Genomic DNA, 24,805 nt, shown 5'->3' with positions numbered 1-24,805 from the left:
AAAGATATGGCAATCTGTTCTACACATGTGCGTTAAGCAAGTTACAGTTTCAATTTCAGTCGCTAGAAATAAAACAACTTGAAGTCAGATGCACCCCGATCGTTGTATTCTTAAACGTATTTTGGTGACCACAGGCAAGCCCAATTTTCCCTATTTCGGACCCAAGACTAAAGACATTTAAATTTTCAATTACTGATTTCGAAGCCCATCCATGTGTAAATCAATGATGACAGGTTTCATGTTTGCTTTGGACATGTACACACTGCAGCTGTTTTCAGAGGCCCGTTCTTCCACACGAAAATATGCGAGACTTGTCCGTCTGAAAAAAAAAAAAAAAGGTGGCGACAACAGTGTTTCCAAAATCATTTTAGTTTGACAGCGCACAACCTGCATAAAACTCCTCGTAAGATTTTCCCCATTTGGGGGGGCAACCGAATGCTTGTAATACTGCTTTCTTTAGATAGTGACAGTGTGTTTTTCGTTTAGAGAAAACTGCACAAAGAAAGAATAACACCATCGTAAACGGCGGCTAATTGTTAGCTGTGTTGCACGCCGCAAAAAGCGAATATAAATTAAAATCTTGAAAATTAAAAAAAAGGCATGTGCGTAAGAATATAATCAATAGGCTGCATAACAGGTGTTCCTTGGACGAGATATCAAGCAAAAATATACAAATGTTCAACTTATAAAAATAACTGGCAAAATCAAACATGGCGCCAATATAAAAATGCAACCACTGCGCTCCATTGTTGTCCCTAACCCACTCTATGCGGAAATGAAAATATAACTGCTGTTCCAACAAGCAAGCACCCTATAATTCTGTAGCCTAGAAGTTTTCGCACCCAAATATCCGCAGCCCTGAATGTCCGCACGGAAATGTCCTGCACCGATCAAGCGCAGCAATCACAGCGCGATTAACTTTTCAGTGCTGTTCCTCGAAGCTTCTGAGACAAGCAGACTTCATGAGCCGGTAGTTCGGTTTGTCAGCTCAACAAAAATAAAGCTGCAACACAGTTACGCGAATTCCGGCCGTGAAAACACGCAGCAACTCAGCTCCCACGAAGCCGGCCAGGGGAGTCGGTGCAAGCTGCCGAACCATCGGCGAACACCGCCACCTCGCGGCGCGTTGCGGAGTTGCCCAAATTACACGTTTTTGCTGGGGGACGCGCCGAATGGGACGGCCGGAGCAACGGCGCGCCGCCGGCAGCCGATCGCGGAGGCCGTGACCCAAGTATTCTAGTTCACTATAGGGACCGTGCGACACCTAAAGGGGGCGCGCGGTTCGCCTCGGCAGCGCCACCATCGGCCGCGCCGGCGTCCTCCAGTGGGAAAGCTCCGCCGCAGCCGTCTGCTAGACCGGCGTAAAGCATGGCGTACGGCGTAGCGAACAGTCTTGTCCAACGGGCTGGATTTCGCCATATTGACAGTTCTGGGTTTTTTATTGGCTCGAATGAGGAAAAGGGAGTCAAGCTTTACGCAAGCAAGCACGTTTTCGACGTGTCGGAGGAAAGCGACGGCGCACAGACCACCGTTGTCAAGGCTCGCTGCATACGCCAAGCAAGCGTAAACAAAGAGGCGTACGCCATCACAATTCAGGTGCGTGACCATTTTTATTTTACTTGAGTGTTATGTCCTTGTAATTTAGCAAAGGTTAATGCGACCGACCGACCTAAGCAGCGGCTGGCGCCTCGTAGGCGTTGTGAAATCCCCTCTACCCGAGACTCCGTGCAGTGCGCTTCGCAGCCATTGCGCTCGCGAGGCCGGCTGCCGCCTCGCGGTCTTCGGGCCGCGATATGTGTCGTGATATGCGTGCTGTACCCGTGAAGCTCGGCCACAACGTCAGTCGTGGGTGAAATTGCCGTACTCGCTCGCCAACGCGCCCCAACAGTCCCTACAGCATACGCGTCGACCAGGTGCTGGCGGAGTTGTGCTGGAAGAAAAGTAGGCAGGAGGTGAGGACGCAGGAGGTGTAGTTAAACAGATGAGAATTTACAAAGTGCATGGGGGAGAAAACGGTGAGAGAGTTCGGACCGCGCGCCAGCGAGCGAGTACGGCACGCATATGACGACGCCCGTCTTCAAGTTCACGTAGAGTTCATAGAGGCATAGAATTCACATACGTGCAAATTGAAGGTGAAATGCGCCCATGTGGTTTCGCTGGGAATTAACATAGTCTCGGGGTAGGAGGGGGAGGGATTTCACAACGCTTACGAGGCGCCTGCCCAAATGCTTTCTTGTGTTCACCTCTGCAACATATCTTTCTGCAGCTGGATTCTGGAAGAAAAATCCATCAAGCCCACTGCAACTGCAAAGCTGGAATCCAAGGAAAGTGCAAACATGCAGCAGCACTTGTGGCCTTCATTAACAACGAGGACTCCTCGACACAGACATCGGAGCCAAATAAGTGGAAGGCACCGTCAAACAAGCAGCTGAAACTGTATACCAAGGGTGTAGAGTTCTGCCAAATGTTTCCGCCAAAACATTCACCGCTTGCTTCTGCATCACCTGTGCCGGAGGCAGTGTTTAGCATGAACAGTGCGCAGGGTGCGATGTTACGTGCCCAGATGAGGCTGGAAGAAAATTCTCGACGTTTGGAAGAGCTGCTACCAGTTATAGGGTGGCCTTCCCTATGTTTTTCATCCCAACAGTGCTCTCTAGATGACATAGAAAATGTGGAGCACATAATGCTTGATGCAGACACGTGCAACCACATAGCAGTAAACACAGTGCAACAGAGCATGTGCCCTGAATGGCACTTGCTCAGAAAAGAGAGGCTCTCAGCCAGCTCCAAAGCCCATAGAATTAGGATAAGGACGGCAAACTTTGAAGAACTTGCACGCGACCTTTGCAACGTAAAACCGTTTTATGGACAAGCATGCAAGTACGGCACAGACATGGAGGCCACTGCAAGAAAGAAGTACGAAGTTAAAGAAGACTGTACTGTGACGCGCATCGGGCTAGTAATCAGCAAGGTACAAGGCTGGCTTTGCTGCAGCCCAGATGGTCTAGTGCTGGCGGATGAGGTTGTCTTACTGGAAATTAAGTGCCCCTTCAGATGCCGTGAGCAGCCCATCTTTGACCAGCAGGGTAACCTGTTTGTGGACTACTTGCACGTTGAAGATGGAAAGCTCCAGCTGAAAAGCAGTCACGTCTACTACACCCAAGTGCAGGTCTCACTGTACATACTGAACCTGGACATCTGTCACTTTTTTGTGTATTCACCCCTGCAGGTGGTGAACGTCAAAGTAAGGAGAGATAGCAACTTTTTGAAGTGGCTGATCCCAAAGATGGAGTGGTTCTATTTCAAGCACTACAAGCCACAACTGATGAAAGCAAGTGGGTAGTCTGAAGTTGCGTATCGCCTCTAAATGTCCAAGCTTTATTTTACTCAAGCTCCTAATGTTGGCGTCACATAATCATTGATTGTGGGGTTTAACGCACCAATGCAACGCACGCGATAAGGGGCGACGTAGTGGAGGGCTCCGGATTAATTTTGACCACCTGCAGGGGATCTTGAACGTGCGCCGAAATCTCGTACACACACGGGCGTTTTTGCTTTCCACCCGAACCTGCGATCTTGTGCTCAGCAGCACTACGCCTTGGCCACTGAGCCACACGGTGGGTAGCGTCACATTGTGGCACAAGCACCTGATTTTATGTTCTTGAGACTTAATTAAGGTACGTAGTCACACAATATCTCTTTGAAAGTACAAAATCACAAGGCCTTCAGTAAGCCACAGACACCTGCAATGTTCCATGTCTGTGCCGTACTTGCATGCTTGCATAGTTTACTTTGTTTTAAACTGACAACGCTACTCTTGGCCCAAAGCAGATCTAGTTAAGTGTTCCTGACTCATTGCACCGTCACAATGCGTAGTCACAAATAAGAAGTCAGCACTGCGTCAGTCGCCTTCCTAGTCATGTCTTTGGGATGCTTTCTGAGCATTTCCAAAACCAGAAACGTTTTTTAAAGCGTGCAATAAGTCAACAGCGTGCAATAGGCTTACAAATTTTATTCAAAGTTGCCGATGTTGGCATTGTATTGTGCCACACATACACGGGACAGGGTTCATATGCTTGATGTAGTGTGTTTTTTTATGTTTAACAAATGTTTACAAACTTGCATGGAGCAAAGAAACACTGCTTTGAAAATGTGCAATAAATCATTTTGTCCGCGAGCTAAATTGGTGTTATTTTGATATTGAAACGGTGTGGTGTTTAACACTTTCCTGCCCATGGCAAAAGCACTGATTTTGGGTAGTCTAGCAAACAAATTTTTTACAGTTCCAAAAAAACATGCAACACATAAGTGTATGGTATCGAATTGTAGAAGAGTAAATTTCCTTTCCAGCAGTAACTGTTGCAAACAGGAAGTTGTTTGAAAAAAAAACTCGAGGAACAAAAAATAAGCAAAAACGTTGGGGGTTGCTCTACAAGTAAAATAAAAAATTTAAGACATACATTTTGTAGATATAATATCAATGCAAAACTATTGCAAATATCAGACGGCTAACTAAATTTCTTGACTTGCAAAAAAAGCCTAGCACCAGTGGGTTTCCTGCCACTGTGCAAATCAGTTCCTCGAAACATAGGCTCGCCACACATGCACTGCAGAAAACATTGGTTTTCTGCTCCACTCTTTTTGTTTGTGGCACAATTTACACTTTCGATACTTTTGCATTGTCTGAGGCTTGTGTTTAATAGGGGCTATTAGGCTCTGGTCCGGTTTGGTGCACTGTCGCTTTCGGGACTGAAATCTGATGATGAAAAGGTAAGGTTTCCGCGGAGTCTGTGCTGCTAATGTCATCCAAAAAATCACGTGCAGAATCGTCCAAATTGCCGAAAATGCGGTGTTTCTGTCAAAACGTCAAAATTTCAACTTGAAAGCGTCGGTAGTACACTATCGATTTGAACAGGCGTGGGCAGGAAAGCGTTAATGAAGTTCAAAGTTTGAAGTGGGACTACATTTGTACAGAAGAAATGCCATGCAGTGAAATTTAAAAATGAAACAAAACAGATCGCACAAAAAAAAACACAAATGCACCATGGCTGCGGGACCTGACACTAGCCGCTCAAGCCGACACCTGCAAAGTAAGCAGGAAGCATTGACAACACTCTGTCTTGTCAGATTAGTGTGTCCTGTCACACAGACTCTTTAAAAATAGGCGGTTGCATGTTTGCTAGGACACAGCAAACGGTCACAATCTTGTCCACGTGAGTCCTCAGCTCGTGACTTAACCTTGTTCTGAGAATGCTGAATACTTTTATTCTTTGTATGCAGCGTTCTACGTGGATACGGTGAGAGGCTACCTTGTATGTGCGCTGTACCTCCTCTGCTGTGAACTGCTCGTTCATACGGGCAAAGGGGGGCATCTCTAATGTGACTTGGCGCTGATGCAATTCACATCGAATGTTGGGGAAGCCTTTGTCGGCCATCACTACGTCATTAGGCTCAAGGTAGTCGAGCAAGCCACTATTTGCCGTTATGTATGTGTCGCTCGATCTCCCACCAAACACTTTTGACACAAACTGAATAAAGCCAGAGGGTGTAGTGCCAACTAAAAACTTCAGAGTGAAGTCACTCTTGTAGTTACTCCAGGTATTCACTTGTTCACTCACTTCGGCTGGCCGTTCAATGGGGACTTCGGTGCAGTCTATAATGACTCTACACATCGGGTACTTCTCTCGGAAGGATGGGGGCATTGCCTCCTGTGTCACCTCCCTGGGATGCCAGATGAGCCAACCCTGCGTCTTGCTGAAGATGGTGTCGAGCATAGAATAGAATATTCTAGATGCAGTTGTGCGGTGCACACAGAAGAGGGCACCAAGAGCAGCAAATGTCAGCCCATGCTTCAACTTCATCAGGAACAGCAGGAGCCGACTTCCAGTGCTGATGTCAGTGGTGCGTGGTGTCTTTGCCTGCAAATACCAAAAAATATTTCATGGTTACTTACACTGCACCTCTGTTGCACGTTGTGCCTTTTTCCCCTCACCATGGGTGGTGTTCATTTCAATCCCCTCAAATTTCAACCTTCCCATTTATTTCTTTTCATTTCAAGCCCTCAGAAGACGCATTTTCTGTTTCGTCTTTTTCCCATGAGGCTCTTCCCAGAACAACTTCCTTAATTCGACTTCGGTGACTCAGACAAAGGCACACAAGCCAGCTTTTTGTGAAGTTTTATAAGTGAAGTTTTTTTTCTAGAGCCAATTGGAAGAACATATGTAGCATACACTAGACATTGGGGCGTGCAAGCTTTGTCCCTGTTTCCACTTAAACTCAACGATGACGTTGGGATGGTGATGATACCTGAAATGCATTTTTTTACGTTTCAAATAGTTCGAGCACATCTAACAGGTCATTAAGTAAGCACGCTCACTGTATACGCAGTAAAAAATTTAATGAAAGATCTATTGGCAGATCTTTTAGAGCGTGCTAGCATATTGTTACGGTAAAAGGGAGGTTTATTTCCTGGACAGGACGGAGAAGCTTCACAGGAACGAACGGGGCTCCAAACGCACACGCCTGAGGATCGTTCCTCTTCCTCTTCTAGCCCAGGGATTGCCCATCCGTCATGCACATGTCCAAGTATGTGAGGCGTTACAATTCCCCCCTTCACAGACGAAACCCGCAGGGTGAGTCACTGTTCACAGCGTGGAATGAATGCCTTCAAGCGGGCGATGTGAGCCAGTTGCGTCTTGTTGCTCCGGCGTCCAGTCGTAGTGAGCCGCGACAGAACGTACGTGACGTCGCTCAAGCGATCAACAATAACGAATGGGCCTGTGTAGCGTGACAGAAACTTAGTGCACAGGCCGCGCTTTCGTATTGGGGTCCATAGCAAGACCAAGTCACCTTTTGCATAAGAGACGAATTGGTGCCGACTGTCGTAGCGCTTCTTAGAACGCGTCTGCGACGCCACAGTTCGGAGTCTTGCAAGGCGGCGAGCCTCTTAGGCAAGGCACAGCGTCTTCGCAACCGAGGGCTCACAATGCAGCGAAAACGGCAAGATGGAGTCCAGAGTATTACGAGGAACACGAGCGTACAGCAAGAAGAACGGACTATAACCTGTGGTTTCATGCGTCGCAGTGTTGTATGCATATGTGACAAAAGGCAACAGCTCGTCCCAATTCTTTTGGTCCGAGTCGACGTACATGGCGAGCATGTTAGTAAGAGTTCTATTTGTGCGTTCGGTCATGCCGTTTGTCTGAGGGTGGTATGGTGTGGAGTGGCGGAAACGAGAAGTACAAAAACGTAGAAGCTCTTCAATGACGTCTGCAACGAATTGGCGACCGCGGTCACTGATTATCACCCGAGGAGCACCGTGCCGAAGAATGAGAAAGTGCAACATGAATAGTGCCACTTGAGCAGCGGTGGCGGTCGGAACAGCCGCGGTTTCCGCGTATCGCGAAAGATGGTCGACGCAAACGATGACCCATCGATTACCAGTGGAAGAGCGCGGAAACGGACCTAGCAGGTCGATGCCAACTTGTTCGAACGGAGAACTTGGAGGTGCAACTGGATGAAGAAGTCCCGGTGGAACATGGGTAGGGCGCTTATATTTCTGGCACTCTTGACAACTGGCTACGTACTGCGCTACAGTGCGATGCATATTCGGCCAGAAGAAGCGTTCTTTTGTGCGATGCAAGGTTCGCGCCGTTCCCAAATGACCGGAAATAGCGTCGTCGTGCATTGTGCGCAGAACTTGCGAGCGCAGGCGTGTTGGCACAACAAGAAGAAAACGGGCACCCCACGGGAGGTAGTTCGTCTTCCAAAGCAGCCGTCCCGCATAACGAAGCGGCGAGACGAATTGGGACCATGAGCAACTGCAAACAGCGGTTGTAGGCTGGAGTCGTTTTGCTGCTCCACGATGAAAGTTTCAGCATCAGGAAAGTTGGAGCTAACCACTGCCAGATAATCGTCAAAGTTGTCAGCGTCTGCTTCGGGTTCAGAGGCCGGAAGCCGAGATAAGCAGTCGGCGTCCGCGTGTTGGCGGCCGCTCTTGTAGCGCACAACAAAGTCATATTCCTGTAGACGCAAGGCCCATCGGGCTAGACGACCAACTGGATCGCGAAGTCCAGTGAGCCAACACAAAGCGTGGTGGTCAGTGACCACAGTAAATGGGCGTCCGTATATGTATGAGCGAAACTTCTGGACGGCAAAAATAACTGCCAAACACTCTTGCTCCGTTACCGTATACTTTCGCTCGGCTTTGCTCAGGCATCGGCTAGCATAGGCGACAACATGCTCAACATGATTATGTTTTTGAACGAGCACCGCGCCAACACCGATTCCACTCGCGTCAGCGTGTATCTCAGAGGGCGCGGAAGGGTCGAAGTGACGCAGAATAGGGCCTGATGTCAGAAGAAATTTGAGCTGAGAAAACGAAGCCTCACATTCCGGTGTCCAATGAAATGGGACGTTGTCATGTAAAAGGTACGTAAGTGGCGATGCCAAGTCCGCGAACCGAGGAACGAAGCGACGAAAGTACGAGCACAACCCCAGGAAGCTGCGGAGCTCGCGCACTGAGCGTGGTTGCTTGAAGTTGCCGACAGCTTCAATCTTCCGAGGATCAGGCCGGACGCCATCCTTGTCAACCATGTGGCCAAGAACCAGCGCTTGACGCTCGCCAAAACGGCACTTCTTCGAATTCAGCACGAGGCCGGCACTCTGCAGGCAGTTCAGGACGGTATCCACGCGGCAGTTGTGCTCATCGAACGTTCGCCCGAAAATTACTACATCATCAAGGTAACACAAACAAATTTCCCACTTCAATCCACGCAGAATAGTGTCCATGAACCTTTCGAATGTTGCGGGAGCGTTGCATAATCCGAACGGCATCACGTTGAATTCAAAAAGACCGTCAGGAGTGACGAAGGCCGTTTTTTCCTTGTGTGCAGGTTCCATCGGGATTTGCCAATATCCGGATCGTAGGTCCACGGACGAGAAGTAGGACGCTGAGTGCAGACAATCAATTACATCGTCTATTCGAGGAAGCGGGTATACGTCTTTCTTCGTAATGGAATTGAGGCGCCGATAGTCCACGCAAAATCGCCATGACCCATCTTTCTTCTTGACAAGGATGACAGGTGCAGCCCACGGACTAGATGACTCTTGTACAACACCCTTTTGCAGCATTTCTTTGACCTGATCCGCTATAACCTTGCGTTCATATGGGGCGACTCGGTAGGGCTTTTGTCGAATTGGACGTGCCGAGCCAGTTTCAATTGTGTGACGCGCACGTGAAGACGGGATCCGGATGTTGGGGCCGTCTTGGGCGAAGTCAAACAAAGAAGCATGTCGGGATAGAACGGTCACCAGCGTAGCACGCTCACTTGAGGAGAGGGATTTATCAATCATGCCCAGAAATTTAGAATCAGGCACGCCGCTAGTGGCAGCCTGAGGCTCACTTTCACACACCACAGCAACAGACGCGCTCTCGTACGCCTCAAAACGGGCAAGTTTCATGCCTCTAGGTAGAACTACGTTATGAGCGGAGCAGTTCAACGCCCACAATAAAGTGTGACCATTGTTGATGCGAATAAGGCACCGCGGCAACAAAATGTCTTTTTTCGCACAGTTCCCGGCCAGTGGCTCCACAAATGCGTCCAGGGAGCTGACAGGGATTTCAGAAGCGGTCACCGTGATGGGTGATGCTGTGTGTGCTGGCAGAACCACGTCGTCACAAACAATCAGAATTTCTTCAGCTGGAGAATCGTCGCCAGACAAGGGAAAGAGAAGACTGCTCACTGAAAGTTCGCCGGCACCACAGTCAACGGTTGCCCCACAGTCCCGTAAAAAGTCCATCCCGAGAATGACGTCGTGTGTGGAACTGGGAAGCACCGCGAACTCCACTGTAAACGTTTTCCCGGCCACCGAGACGTTCACACTACAAACACCCATAGGTGGGAGCCATTCGCCACCAACTCCCCGGAAAGAAAGAGGCTGATCCCAGCTGAACATTACTTTGCGGCCAAGTCTTTCCTTGAACGCATAACTCATTACAGAAACGGTGGCTCCGGTGTCCACTAAAGCCATTGTTGAAACTCCATCGACCGAAACTTGAACTTTGTTTTTGTCCATAGAAACAGGCAGAGGTTTATCGATTACAGACGGTCCAGCGACCTCACCCCCATCGGCCGCACTGGTTAGCTTCCCGGGGGTGGTGACATCGGGCGGCGGCGAGGCGATGGCGACCTCCTCGGGCGCATTGTGGGTGGTGTCAGGCTGCGATCCGATGAAGGAGAGCCACTTCGCTGCGCATTTTGTCCGGAGGGGGTCGGAAGTACTCCCGGATGCCACGATGAGTCAAGCCTGTAGGAAGAACGTTGAGGGTATGCGTCTGGGGCCCTGTATGTTGGCAGAGGGCGTCGACGACGGCAGAATCGCTGGATGTGCCCCGTCATGCCACAGCGATAGCAAACAGGCGGCCGATGCCCCGTATCTGACCGTTCAAAAGACGCATATCGCATATCTGGTTGGTAGGCACGCTGGCCAACCTCGCAGTTTCCTGTGTTCGAGTGAGAGTGATCCAGTTGTAGATTTGGTTCGTAAGAGTCGGCATATAGATTACGAGGAAAGCGACCTGGCCGCCAAAAATCTGCGTCCCTGTGATAGGGACCATTAAGATTTCCCGCGGCTCGGTAGGGCTCAATGCTTGCAGCGTTGATGGACGGATTCATGGATTCACTGTGGACACAAGGGCACCGGCACGCAGCCTCTTTCGTCAGATAGCGTTCAGAGAAGCTTGCTGCCTTGCTTGGGACGTCTTCATGTAGTCGCAACTCTTCACGGACTATTTGCCGTATGGTAGCCGCGAGATCAGCGGGAGACGTGCTGTCAACGCTTGCGACAGTAGTCACGTTGGATAAGCGGCCAAACTTTGGAGTTATACGGCGTTTTTTTAGCGCTTCGAACTTGCGGCAAAGCCGAATTACATCCGACACGGTGTCCAAATGCTCCTTGCTAATGAGGAATGTGTAGACGTCCTCAGCAATTCCCTTCAGTAGATGGCCCACCTTGTCGTCCTCAGGCATTTCGGCGTTCACTACTCTACACAGCTGCAGAATGTCTTCAATGTAGGTGGTGCAGCTTTCCCCTGGGACTTGAGCTCGCTGCAGAAGAGTCTGCTCCGCTCGCTTCTTCTTGGATTCAGCGTCACCGAACCTTTCCTTCATTAACTCTACTAGCCGATCCCACGTCGTGCATTTCGCTTCATTGTTGTCAAACCACACCAGGGCGGTCTTCTCCAAGGAAAATACAACGTTTGCAAGCTTGTCTGCCGCATTCCAACGGTTGTACTTGCTCACTCGTTCGTAATGGGTGAGCCACTCATCGACGTCTTCTTCCGCTTTGCCTTCAAACTTCCGTGGTTCTCGTTGCAGCTGCCAGCCGCCGGGCGGTGTCGCCGAAGAGCTGCCTTGAGCCGGGGGCGCCATGACTTCTCGGACGGGCGAGAGGCCAGCTACGCGACGGCTTCGGCGAAGATCCAGTGACGCCGTTGTCCGCTGGGTTTACCCCGCACCTTCCACCAAGTCTGTTACGGTAAAAGGGAGGTTTATTTCCTGGACAGGACGGAGAAGCTTCACAGGAACGAACGGGGCTCCAAACGCACACGCCTGAGGATCGTTCCTCTTCCTCTTCTAGCCCAGGGATTGCCCATCCGTCATGCACATGTCCAAGTATGTGAGGCGTTACAATATCATTCCTCTGTCTCACAACTTGGGGCGTTGCGCCGCTGAGCACGAGGTCGTGGGTTCGATTCCCGGCCGCGGCGGCCGCTTTTCTGATGGAGGCGAAAAGCAAAAACGGCGCGCCTTATCGCCTGTGTTGCGTCGGCGTGTTAAACCCTACAATCAATCAAACAACTTGGAGCTCGGCCGATGCACACGGCTTGCTCCGACTGACTGTTGGCCTGTAGTTTGCCATAGCTTTTTTTTCGGCTCTGACTGAGAAGTATAAAATACATGGTGCGAAGATTAAAATAGTCAATCAGTTCAATAAAAAAAGTGTTTTTTAACTGCTGCATGTGCCAGTTACGTCAAATCAAAATTAGAATGAGATTCAATATTTTCAACCTTGACCCAAACCCAAATCGAAGTAAAAAAAATATATGCATGCAGTAAAAAGATATGCATTGCGAAATAACAAATGTGGCACGTTTCACACAAACTGCACTATGTTAAACTAGATAATAAGAAATTACAAAGGTTCTGTAGCAGCAGTTGAGGCACCTTGATTTAGTAATATGCTTGTCTTACTGATTAACATGACTGGGTGGCGGATCTAGTGGCCTGTGTAGTCTGGCGGCAGCAAACGCAGATTCAAGAGGTTGTGCCAAGAACATTGCCCCCTCGGCCTTCACGGCTCTTCTAAAGCAGTGAGAGGAAAGCGCTTCTCACTTTAGCACGGCCATTCACAAGCAAAATTGTAAGAAATATCACGAATTCGGGGCACCAATTTTCTGAGTGTAACAGTAAGAACCCAAATAACCACAAGTTGCCTAGCTCTACCTAAAAATAAGCCTGAGCTTGAGGGTCACCACCTGCTGCAGCACTTTCGAAACTTATGGCCATGCCATTACACATTTGGAACATTCTACTAGGTAGTCAAACAGTGATAGCCCGATTATGCTTCCTGCCAGACTTCAACTATTCACATGCAGTCGGTGTACTGACCGCTTTTTTTTTTTTAATGAGAAACTTTATTCATAAAAACACGAAGTATGTACAGACACTGTTTGGACCGATAGCTGCATAGGCTAGTGGCCGGTCCAATATAAAATTACAAGCAATTCACAAGCAATTCACAAGCACTTAAACGTCAGAGCGTAGAGGGCTCAAGAAAAATTGAGATGTACACAGGGCTACATGTCATACAACTGGAAAAGTACATATTCACAGATAGACACAACAAACACAGCAGAAAAATATTGTCACTAAAAAGATGATTCACCTAGCAAGAGTTTCAGATAAAATTTCACAAGACTTGTAATGCTGTTTAGCGGCCATCTTCAAATTTCTCGCTGTTTTCACCTCTATCGGAAGGTCGTTCCATATTTTGACTCCACTGAACTCGATCAGGCGTTCACCATATACATTGTTACATTTGGGAAGGTTGAAATTGAAATTCGAGGCTTGCCTTGTACTACGAGAGGGTAAGGTGAAAATGCTTAATGGAAAGGGAGAATTGGTGTTTATTATATTGTTGATCACGAGCGAAATTTTGTAGTTACGCAAGGACCAAAACGACAGTACGTGATTATCATGGAAAACGTTGTTTCTGAAAAGACCTGAATCAGTTAACGCAGTCAATGCTCGTTTTTGCATACGAAGTAAAGGCGACAGGTATGTTTTATACGTTTGCCCCCAAGATTCACAACAATAACTGATATGTGAATGACAGAATGCATAGTAGAGGGAGCGTCGTACATCGTACGGAAAATAATATCTCGCCTTAAAGAGCGCGTGGCAACCAAAAGCTAGTTTCTTGCATGTGCTATTAATTTGTTCTTTGTGTTATTTTGTTGTGTTATTTTTCTGGTGAGCAAAGATGCTGTAATGTCATCATCAGCTGCAATTCTGCTTTTACATAACATACAAACAAGAAACCAGTATACCCTCAGCAGGATACAGTCTCAAATAGCAACTTACCTGGGTTAACAGCGTCAGCAGGACAGCGAAGCTTACAGCCGAAACTCCTGACAGATCTTTGAGTGCCTCACTGTCCTGAGAGGCCACAGACTCGTATCCTTGAAAACCCCTGGGCTGGAACTGCTCCGTGTTGATGGTCCCAGTGGCTTTGTCACAAGTTTTTTTGGGTGGCACAGGGACATGGCTGCACTGAACAGCAGCCTCAAACACAGAACCATTTGCCTGGAGTGTGCAGTTGAGAATAATACAGGATGCATCTGCACTGCAGGCACCTGCATCAGTCTGAGTTGAAGCCTGGGAAAAAAAATTAAAAAGAACGAAACCACTGTTATCGTGTGTAATTTTGTGTGTGGAGCAGTTTTTATGACATTTATAATACAGTCAATTCAATTCCGCCTCAGCAGAATGAAATTCTTTGTTTACTTGGCCAAACCTAAAGCTCTCAACAGGATCTAAAAGCTGCAGTTTTAATCTTGGTAATTTAGTTTTGGGGTAAATTTAACGAAATCTGAGAGGTCTAATGCAGTGATTAATGTGTGTTACCTGTAATGCACCAAGAAGTGTCACAGAAAAAAAACCTTGTCAGCATTTAAATTAAACGATGCATCAAACTAAAACTGTACGTTTATGCTTTCCAAAAAATAGGTGGTCACCATGTTTGTATTGTGAAAACTATCACGATGTAATATATTGTTTCCCATACACAGTTCTGTTGATTATGGTAATTATATTGTGCGTCGACGTATGCCAGTTGGGGCACGTCCCTATGAAGACGCAAATATTTAACCAAATCATGTTGCAATCTCTGGGTACAAAAAGCCAACATGCTGTCAACCTGGATAATTTTTGTGGTTGCACTTATGCAAGCTGAGATGTCACCTGACAAAGTATTTCAGTACTTTGGTGCGACAAAAAAAAACTAAAATAATCCACAACTGCCTAGTTTCTCTGAGTTGCATTTCATTGTGATTTAATGTGTCACAAAACTTAAAATTGGTGAGCACAGCTGCCATGCGTGCTACAATACGTTGTGATCAATATCCGAGTCAAACTGGTCTGAATTAGAGTCACTAAATAACCTTATTTAGTGACACTAGTCTGAATATGACATTAATTGTGCTTTAGGGTAGGGATAGTTGAAACAAATATATGCGTACCAATGAGGAAATTCTTACCTCCTGAGCTTCTACAGCATGCGGGTCATCCTCAGATAATTCTGCCTGTGAGTGGGACTCGTCTTCAGGAGGTGACGATTCCAGCTGGGGTTGTGACTCCTCTTCGTCTACTTGACTGCACCTACTCTCTTCGAAAACAGCTGCACCATGCGGGCGTTTTCTCCACCTTGGTTAAAAAAGAAAAACTTTGTTACCACACCATCTTTTCGCCAGTGCATCGCAATGTCAGGTCGAAACAATGAATTTTATGGGTCTGAGCAAATGAAACTGCTGAGAAATGGCAGGTTGTATCTACGTTTTCTTCACATCACTCAGAATTCCTCAGCAACTCACCACGGCATGTATGTTGCGTTTTGTTTCTCATCATGGTTGGGTCATGGTGTGTGAAATGGAAACATTGGCACAAAACAAAATAAGAAAAACATATTAGACCAAAGCCACAATCTTCTGTTGTTGTGCTTGGTTTGAGTGTTAAAAAGTAGCATAATGAGGGAGCTGCAAAAAAAAAAAAAAACAGCATGTGCACAACCCCGGGTGTTGAAGACGGTAATATGGGTAGCTGATAGCGAAATTTCCATTCATTGGTATGTCTGTCGCGTCCGCAGTGAACTAAGAAACGATCCGCCGTGGTGGCTTAGTGGCTAAGGCGTTGTGCTGCTGAGCTCTTTTGAAATGAAGTCGAAAAGCGGGGACGAATGTGTGTCGAGATTTCGGCGCACATTACAAGCCCGTGGTCAAAATTAGCCCGGAGCCCTCCACTACGGAAGCCTCATAACCGAGATGTAACAGCTCACCGCGGCGAAAAAAAAAAATCACCGCGGCGAAAAAAAAAAAACAACTAAAAAACGAACGCAACATTTGTTCCTGCCGTTTCTGTCATTGTTCAGGTGTGTGCAGTAGGGCCGTGCTTGTTCTTCGTGCAGCGCACTGCACAAGAACGAAACAAACAGCGATCACAAAACGCACAAAAGCTGACGAATACTCGGACGCTCATTTTTCTTTTGCATAAATCATTGACAGCGGTGACTTGATTTGGAGTGCGCTGTCGCTAGTAAACGACGGTCAGTACACGTACCTAATCAGTGAATACGGTGCTTTGCAGCGAGTGATAAAAACCGCGACGATTCGAGGGGGGGGGGGGAAGCCTCCCCGAGCAGTGATTTACCGAGACGCAAAAGGAGCCGACATTGACGCTTGCAGTCGTCAACCAAATGCACGCGTTTCTATCAACTGGGAATAGCTCACGAGATTCCCAGACACGAAAATTATCAGCCGATAAAAAGTAATAGAGGAAACAGACTGACCTTTCATAACGGGAGCCACTGTCTCCAGCTACCGTAGGCCTTTTGCGGTAGGCCGGCGGGAAGATCGTGGGAACATATGCCGGCGATCTTGTATCTGTCGATGATTTACCGCCAACGAAGTGGGCACTGCATATTCTTGCCCACTTTGACGGCTGCCATTCGGATCCATCGGTACTATGTAAAAAAAAAAAAATTTACCGTCGTATTCAGCACACGGACATACACGGACATATTAGGACGAAAATGTCAACAACCACTTACTTCACACGGCGCACGCAGCGTATCCATTGCGTTCGCTGGTCCTGAAGGCATGGCCGTGTCGAAAACCGAAAAAACTTCGTTCCCGGCGGGCAATTAGCGTAAGAATTAGCACAGTTCACGACGCAACAGTTCGTATGCGACATCACGAAGCCGCCGCGCCTGCGTAGCTACCTCAGGGCTGTCTGCTCGGGATCCCACCGTGTAGTATCGGAAGGTGCCGCGAGAGGCGCTAATGTTCTGTCGCACGGTCCGTATAGCCGCCGTAAGGCGCCGCCGACCGAAGCGCCCCCACCGTGCGTCGGCCGCCGTCGGAAGCGTAGCGGCAAGGCTCCTACACTCGCGACCGGCGTCTTTCCTGCAGCAATCCGGATAACGAGATGGTGGGTGGTCGAGCAACTCTTAACTCCCTGCGGGAGCTATATAGAGGAAATCTACGATGATGATAATGATCCCTATTGGTTTCCCCTTTGAAGCGGAGTGATGACATGTCATCTTACCAAAAAGGACTAATATAACCATGTTTTACGCTCTTGGTTTAAAACTAGCGCTGCTTAGGGCAGGCACTAAAGCTTATTAGGGCCTAAATACTTTGTTTTCCCCTTAACAGGTGGTGACTGTCCTAGGCAATATTCCCCTCTCTGCTTTTCGTCCACCAGCATTCTAATCTTCTTTTCGTCCCCTCGAAGCCTTGAAGTTAACTTCCTCTCTGATACCCTTAAATCCTAGGGCTTCTCAAAGCCCAATATTCTCTTCATGCAGATTTAGATGAATACCCTCACATTCTAACACTATGTGCCGCATAGTTCGTGTTTCTTTTCCGCAGACCACACATACCCCATCTTTTTGTGAATACATCCTCACAAAACTCTTAGTTCGCAGGCAACCTGCTCTAGCCTCAAAAAGCAAAGCACTGTCCTGGGAATTATCGTAGAAATTTTCCTTTCTGATGTTCATCTTCTCAGCCCTGCACATCTCTAACGACGTTTTAGCTTTCATTTTTGCCCTCCATTTACTCGTTTCAATCTGCCTTGCCTCTTTTTTGGTTACCTTGGCTGTTTTGGATTCCCCACTGTTCTTTCCGTATTTCATTGTTAGCCTTCTAGTCTTTCTTAACCACTGCGTGTCCACGCTTTTCAAGTACAGGTACATAAAAACCTTAGCTGCCCACCTTCGTTAATCCATTGCCCTCAACCTCATCTCAAAGCATATTTTACTCTGAGCTTCTCTAACTTCAAACGACGCCCAGCCCATATCTCTCTGAACTGCTTCGTTAGATCTTTTTCCATGCGCGCCTAAGGCCAAACGTCCGACCGTTCTCTGGTTTACTTCAAGGCCTGATGGGACGTCTGATTTTAAGCAGAGTACAGCATTCGCAAACGTGAGACCCGGAACCATTACTCCTTTCCACATTCCTCTTACTACTTCATATTTGTTATACCCCCCCAGAGCTCTATGCTTCATTTTAGCTGCGTTTCGCTTTCCCTTAACCTTAAGTTGCTCCTCGTGAGTACTAAAGTATTTCTCCCCTTCGTTTATCCACACTCCCAAACATTTATATTCCTTAGCTCTAGGTAATTCGCCTTGCTGGAGAGACACTACGTCGGTGGTAGCGTCATTGAAAACCATTATTCCTGATTTTTAAGTGGGAATGCACTTCTTAAGCGAGCCTGAATCGTCCGCCGCCGTAGTCCGCATAGCAACAGCTGCGGGTGCGCGCGCTCCTGGTCTTCCCTAGCAACGGGGGGAGATGGGCGCGCGCTGCCTGGCCGCTGACATGGCACATACCCACGTGGGGGATTGGCCAGGAATCGGGCGTGAGAAGGGCTAATGCACCCGCTTAAAGGAGTACTGACACGAAATTTCAAAGCTGAGATCCGCTCTAGCAATCAAGTACAACGACAACACAAATAGGTGTCTGTGAATAAATGCATCTTTCTTTCTTTGTAGTTGTGTGTGTGTGTGTGATCTCTCTTTCGCGAACATTACCGAACCGCGCAAATTCAACTCGTGCATTCGCACTTTCACATTCTTCCCCTCGGGTAAATGCCGGGAATTTTTCTGCAGTGAAATTTAACCCGAGGTCAGTGCCTTCCTGGCCGCAAATATTTATTAGCCGCTGCATATCGGTTTGGTTATCAGCTAAAAGAACAATGTCGTCTGCGTATAACATTCCCTGAATATGCTGTTGTACCACTTCGCCTTGCAGCATATGGGTTAGGATAAACCCTACTTGACTTTCTTCCAGTTTCTTTTCTAACCCTGCCATGTAAAGCATCAACAGTATTGGGCTCAAAGGGCATCCCTGTTTCAGTCCCCGATGGAGGTTGACCTGCTGGGCGCATTTCTGTCCTTCCCAAGTAAGGTGCACTCTATTGTCTTTATAGATTGACATAAGGAACTGTGCTAACTCGTCATCTAATCCCTGGAGTTTCAGCATTCTCCACAGCCGTTCTCTGTTTATGTTGTCATATGCCCCTTTAATGTCCAAGAACGTAATCCATAGTGGTCTATTCTGTGCTTTCGCAATTTCAATGCATTGCGTTATCACGAACAGATTGTCGTCCAGTCGCCTGTCTTGTCTAAATCCATTCTGCAGTTCCCCAAGTATTTCATTTTCTTCCATCCATGCTTGAATTTCTGATTTTATCACCTGCATTATGAATATATATACCACTGACGTTACTGTGAGTGGTCTGTATGAATCAATACTGGCTTTGTCTCCTATGCCTTTATATATTAAATTCATCCTACTTTCTAACCAGTCCTCTGGTATTTGTTTGGTTTCTATCACCTTATCTATTGCCCTCATAAACGATTCCTTACTTTTAGGTCCAAGTAGGTTTATCAGTTGCATTGGTATTCCGTCCGGGCCCACTGCTGTCTGGGGGGAAACCTTTTGGTCTGGTTTTTTCCAATCAAGGTTGCTCAAACTTATTTCCGTTTCCGCAGTCTTTTGTGGCGCTGATGTTATCGGTGCAGGTTTCTCTACCACTATTGTCCGAAACTTCTCACTAATCACTCGATGAATATGCGCCAACGCGTTCTCTCGTTCTAAATGTACCCCCTCCTCATCAATCAGGAATTTTTCATGGTTATCGTTTTTTGAGCTTAGTGATTTTACATGGTTCCAAAACTTCTTGGATGCGCTTTTGTCCTTCTTCCGTATTTCTGCCATCCATTGTTCGCTTTTCTGCTTGATCTTTGCTTGCACCCTTTTCTGCACATCTAGTTTTTTCCCACGGTAGACATCCCACTTTGCCTTCACTACCTCGGGTTTCATACCAGTTCTTTTTGCTTCTCTATGTTCTCTCGACGCCTTTCTTCGCTGGTCAATAGCCTCCTTTATTTCCTCATTCCACCAGCTTCTCGGCTTTCTCCTCCCTTTCCATCGGTTTCGTTCCTTTGCTTCTTTCATCTTACCCTTTATGAACGCAATCATTTCGTCATAATCCCAATTTTTGCCGGGTATTTATTGATTTCTTTTTCCAATCTATCAGCGATGATCTTTACCTGCTCATTATTCAAATTATTTCCTCCTATTGTACCTATTTCTGCATTTGTCCGGGTTGCGCCTCCAAAGTGGAAGCTAAACCGCTTGTGGTCGCTTCCTAAGCTGTCTGTTCCATTTCCATATATCCTCATTGCCCGCAGCCTTCTGTATACTGTCTCGGATACTAAACTGTAGTCTATGCTGGACTGTCTGTTACCGTTTTCCCACGTTATTTGTTCGTCACACTTGCTTTCCGTGTTTACTATTATAAGCCGGTAGTCCTGGCATAGATCTATCACTAGAGAACCGTTGTGGTCTGTGTATCCATCCAAACCTTCTATATGGGCATTCATATCTCCAAATATGATTATTTCGCCCGAATCTTTGAACTCGTTTACATCTCTTCTCAAAACGTTTACCATTTCCTCATTTTCCTCCCTAGCACTATTTCCGGTCCACAGATACACCTCTCCTAACCATGTATTTTTCCTCTCTATGGTGCCTCTAAGCCATAGATGCTCTTTACAACTTTCATGCACTCTCTGCCGGTCGGTCCCTTGTTTAATAAGCATGCCAACACCTCCCCCTTTCTTCATTCCTGTGGTCCTGTTGCAACCTTCCCAAACAAAATTGTTTATGATAGGTGGGGCTTCTAGGTCCCGGAGGTGAGTATCGGCTAAAGCGCACACGTCTATTCCTTCCCGTTCAAGTTGCTTTTGAATTTCCACCCACTTATCTGGCTTTCTGCTCCCTGCATGTTTATGTAGCTGATTAAATATTTATTGCATTTGTTTTTCCCTTTCCGCTTACGGGGTCTGTTTTTCTCTTTTACAGAATCGTTTGCTCCATTGTTTTCACTAAAATGGCTTCTGTCAACGCGGTCATTTACGTCCGTAGGTTCTCCGTTTAGCTCTGGGCCTGGCTGCCTCCCAGCGTTGAGTGAGCATGTGTCCATTGCTTCCCCTTTGTCTCCTAGTTTGCCTTCCTTAGCTGCGCGGGGCCCCCTAAAAAAGCTACTGCTCTCCCACCTTAGCGCCACCCCACCTTGTTTCCTAGCCTGGGGCTGAAGTGAATCCCGTCCCACTGAAAAGCTTGCCTATGTCCGATGCTGCCCATTACCCTGTTCACGTCTATCACTTCAAGCCCAAGTTCCCTGCCGTAAATCACGATCTCGCTGTTAGCAGCGAGTACTACCCGTTCGGTGTGTACGCCCTGCTTCATGACCTCCGGCACGGTGCAGACTGCAATGCGCACATTTGGGGCCGTCGCCCGCAGGTCCTTTACCCCTTCGCTATCTCCTGGCCAAGTTTTGCCTCCTTTCCCTTCAGAACATCGTTAAGCCCCGCGGCAATCACCACAACGTTTCTAGCTTTACTAGACAAGGCCAGCTGCCCCTACGCTGCAGTCATCACCATCTGCATCGTTTGACCTGGGAAACACCCCACCTTCGCACGCTTATCCCCCTTTACCCTTTCCACTATGGCAGCGCTGCTCCTCTTCATGTTAGAGTCACCCGCAATGATTACCACGCTATCATCTGCCACGTGCCGCTCTTTACTGGTACCAGGGTTATCGCCTGGTTTTGCTGTCCTATTCCGCAGCACGTGGGAGTAGCTGTTGCCTATTGTTGCTTCCACCCCCGGTGTCACCTCGACGCATGCCTCCGCTTTGCTGCATGGCCGCGGTGGTCGTCATTTGTTGGCGCAATGGCGCTCCTTTCTAGCTTCCTCTGAGCTGCTTCTAACTTTTCCTCAACGGCCCTCCGTTCATCGCGTTCGTTACTTAGCGCTGCCTCCAGTTCTGCAACCCGCTTAGCTAACCCCGAGTTATCCGCTTCTACGCGTTCTAGCCGCGACACCACTACGCATAACTGACACGTACCTGCCCCTCCTTCTTGTGCCTCGCCGCCATCCCACTGAAACTCCTCTGCGTCTACATGCCGCGGACAGCTACCACACTGTGCCAGCTTTCTACGCGTCATCTCGGCTGAAACCCCGAAACAACAAGAAAGAAACCGTGCAGGTAAATACTCAGCTTCGGCTGTCCTCCGCTCTTTCTGCCGTTTCGCTGTCCTTCACTGTAGAAACACGCTGTTGTCGGAGCACCACAAAACACGTCCGAACAGGTCGACTGCGCACTTCGCGCTCCCATCGGCTAACACCGCCACCTCGCGGTGCATTGCGGAGTTAGCCACATTACATGTTTTTGCTGGTGGCGCGCCCAAAGGGACGGCCGGAGTAACGGCGCGCCAACGGCAACCGATCACGGAAGCCGTGGACACGGCCTCATGCTGGTACCACACGTACACAAAAAATGACATTAAGTGCTTAATGCCTTAACTTTTATTGCCATTAAATCGCTGCTACACGCAAAAATCTAACGCCGTTCGCTCTAATGTCATTTTGGTTTAAAGAGTTCCGAACAACTCATTTACCTTCACGAAAACCTTAAATCTGCCTACCCTCGAACGCCATCAGCACCAAATGAAACCAACGAAACTCTCAGCACCAGAGTGTTGACGCGGAAACGTAGCTGAACTTAGAAATAAGGCGATTTTTTTGTGCACCCTTGGTGCCAAAGTTTTGAAGACGACGAAGATCACAAAACAGCGGCAAAAGGCAAAACATCGCGCTAAATTTTTTGGATTTCGCTACCACTGGCAGGCGATGGCAGCTGACGAAGCCACTTTTAGAAATGGCTCACGCCATTTTTAGGAAAACACTGTTTCTCATGACGTTTTCTTTCACAAAGAAATATTTGTAACCCTTGTAAGATGTTTTTCTCTAGGTTAAATACTTCTAAAATATGAGTTAATTTCTCTTTTTGGTCATGATCACCATCATGCCTAACACATTTAATGCCTTTGCGGTTTCGCGTGTAGCACGGCCCGACAAGTTAATGTCATTTGGCATCTTAAGGCCTTCAGCACTTAATGCCATTTTTTCTGTACGTCTGATATCTGATAAGCCTGATATCACGGGTATCAGGCTTCCAAATAATAGAGAGATTTGGCAGTCTGTCCGTTCCGTTCGTTACGTTGTTACCGGGTTGGTCGTAACCGGTCTGCGAATGTGGGGGCGGAAGGGCGAGGAGGCACAGACGTGGCGAAGGCAGGCCGGCGGAACTAATCCCCCTACCGTAACGAATGCCCAAGTGCCTAGACGGGTCCAGGTCAACACGCTATCCTCGGTGACAACTTAAGAACGGCACCGGAAGTTGCCGCTGTGCCTTATCACCGTAGCCGGACGTTTCTCCGCGCGGCGCAAGCAGGGCGTTACTGGGAATATTTTCAACATGGCGTGAGCCGTTCCCGTGATTTTTTGAACTTAATGTGCTTATGAACGACTCCAGTACGACAAACACACTGCATTCGAGAAGGCAGACGATATCACGCCTTCATAGCAAACCCCTTTCAAAACGCACGCGCACTGACGTCACGGTTCCGGCACTTTGGCGGAGTGATGCACTACGTGAGGTGGTGCCGTTCTTGAGTTGTAACCGAGTATAGCTACGTACAGTCGGCCAAATCTTTAACTGGCGTGCGCGAGCGGCGACTTTTCTGTGTGTCAGCGCCATATGACGGAGCCAAGTTGCAAACTGTTTGAGGCTAAGCGCATGCCCAGAAAGGCGCGCTCAGTTGTGCCCATCGTCTGCTAGGCTGTTCCTTCCTTAGCGCGTCACCCCTTATGAGCGCACTGCGAACGATCCAGGCAGCGTGATAAAGCGAATGGGTTTGCTCTTATTTTATTTTCTCAAGATCAATGTTGCAGCAATCAATCGAGTAAATTTCAAGATACGCCGAACACGCTCGCTCATGAGATAAGCTGAAGAATAGGGTTTACTCATTTTTTGCTTTGTGACGTAAACGCTATCTCGTGTGTATTAAGGGCAGTTATCAGTCGTATGCGCGCTTGATATCTTCAACGTGCTGAAGCCTGTGCTGAAGCTATAAAGTTGGAACACAATCCTGGTAGCTTTTTGTATGTAAAGCTAGATTGCTACCCGTGCCCGAACTCAAAGTTGTTCGGTGCTGCCTCAAACGTTCAAAAATGCACCCGCCCGTTTGTCCAATATACATTTTCCCACATTTTCCCAAATTTTCCCAAAATTTCACCATGCCGTAACTGTGGGGAGGGGCAAATCAAGACGTGAGCGTGAGTTACTTGAGGCGTTTTTATAGGAAAAAACAAGAAGACATGTGTCAGCGTTCCTTCGGTGGTTCTAACAGATAAAGAATTTCACTTCCTAGATGTATAAAGTTGTCTCTTCATGCTGTCAAGGCGTGCGCGTGCGCGTGGTTTTGCATATAAGTGTATCGTAGTTTCCCGATTAAATCAGTTAGTAGTCCAGCGTTGTGTTTGTGTCCCTCCTTCTCTTGTCCTGCGTGTGCTTGCCGCTGGTTTCTTTTTTGCTACAGTATGAACCAACAAGCCCAGCATTTCACTCTCTTGACACACATACATCATTTGCAAAATATCAGCGGCGAATACCGCCTAGAACATATTTAAAATCAATTTTAAAGTGTGCGAAATCCAACCGACCTGCCAGCAGAGGACCACGTGCAATGGACATCCCGCTGATATTTTGTAAATAAACAACATCCAAACACGTCACGAGTGTTTGCCGCGTCCGCACTGCCGGCGTTTTTCACCGGCTCGCCCGGCTCGCCGCTCCAATCGGAGGGCCGGAGGGCGGAGCTTCTGCTCTCTAGAACGAACGGACCGATCGTTGGCGGCGGAGGCGCTTTGATTTCGGCAGCTCATCGGGCAGATGGCCGCGAACAACGTTCTACAGCGATTCCAGGCACTCCGTTTTTATTTCTTTATATTTACATTGGACGTGAAAACGCGCCGGAGACACGAAAAGCGCACTGAGCGAGAGCCACACGGTGGCTGTGCAGGCGGCGGCCACGGCCGCGAAGTGGCCCAG

At 47.9% G+C, this 24,805-nt stretch overlaps 1 protein-coding gene across 1 annotated transcript; it reads right to left on the bottom strand.

Annotated features, from left to right (window-relative positions):
• Positions 1-3,995: 3,995 nt before the first annotated feature.
• On the bottom strand, positions 3,996-16,572 carry LOC144147208 (uncharacterized). The gene is made up of 5 exons (XM_077679279.1): positions 16,387-16,572; positions 16,126-16,299; positions 14,822-14,987; positions 13,647-13,940; positions 3,996-5,918 (listed from the first exon to the last, which is right to left on the bottom strand). The coding sequence occupies exons 1-5, from the start codon at positions 16,527-16,529 to the stop codon at positions 5,142-5,144; spliced, it is 1,554 nt and encodes a 517-aa protein (XP_077535405.1). The 5' UTR covers positions 16,530-16,572; the 3' UTR covers positions 3,996-5,141.
• Between the last annotated feature and the right edge of the window lie 8,233 nt (positions 16,573-24,805).

Source organism: Haemaphysalis longicornis, unplaced genomic scaffold, assembly GCF_048455015.1.
Source record: "Haemaphysalis longicornis isolate Haplotype H1 unplaced genomic scaffold, Haemaphysalis longicornis Haplotype H1 scaffold_7, whole genome shotgun sequence".
Lineage (NCBI taxonomy): Eukaryota > Metazoa > Arthropoda > Arachnida > Ixodida > Ixodidae > Haemaphysalis > Haemaphysalis longicornis.
This window is presented reverse-complemented; position numbering and strand designations above follow the sequence as displayed.

Excerpts from the sequence above, each read along its gene's own strand:
- LOC144147208 (XM_077679279.1), bottom strand. The coding sequence starts at position 16,529 with ATGTCGCATACGAACTGTTGCGTCGTGAACTGTGCTAATTCTTACGCT. Across the intron at positions 16,300-16,386 it reads CGCTGCGTGCGCCGTGTGAA|TACCGATGGATCCGAATGGC; the intron begins GTAAGTGGTTGT and ends TTTTTTACATAG. Across the intron at positions 5,919-13,646 it reads TGCTGACGCTGTTAACCCAG|GCAAAGACACCACGCACCAC; the intron begins GTAAGTTGCTAT and ends TGGTATTTGCAG.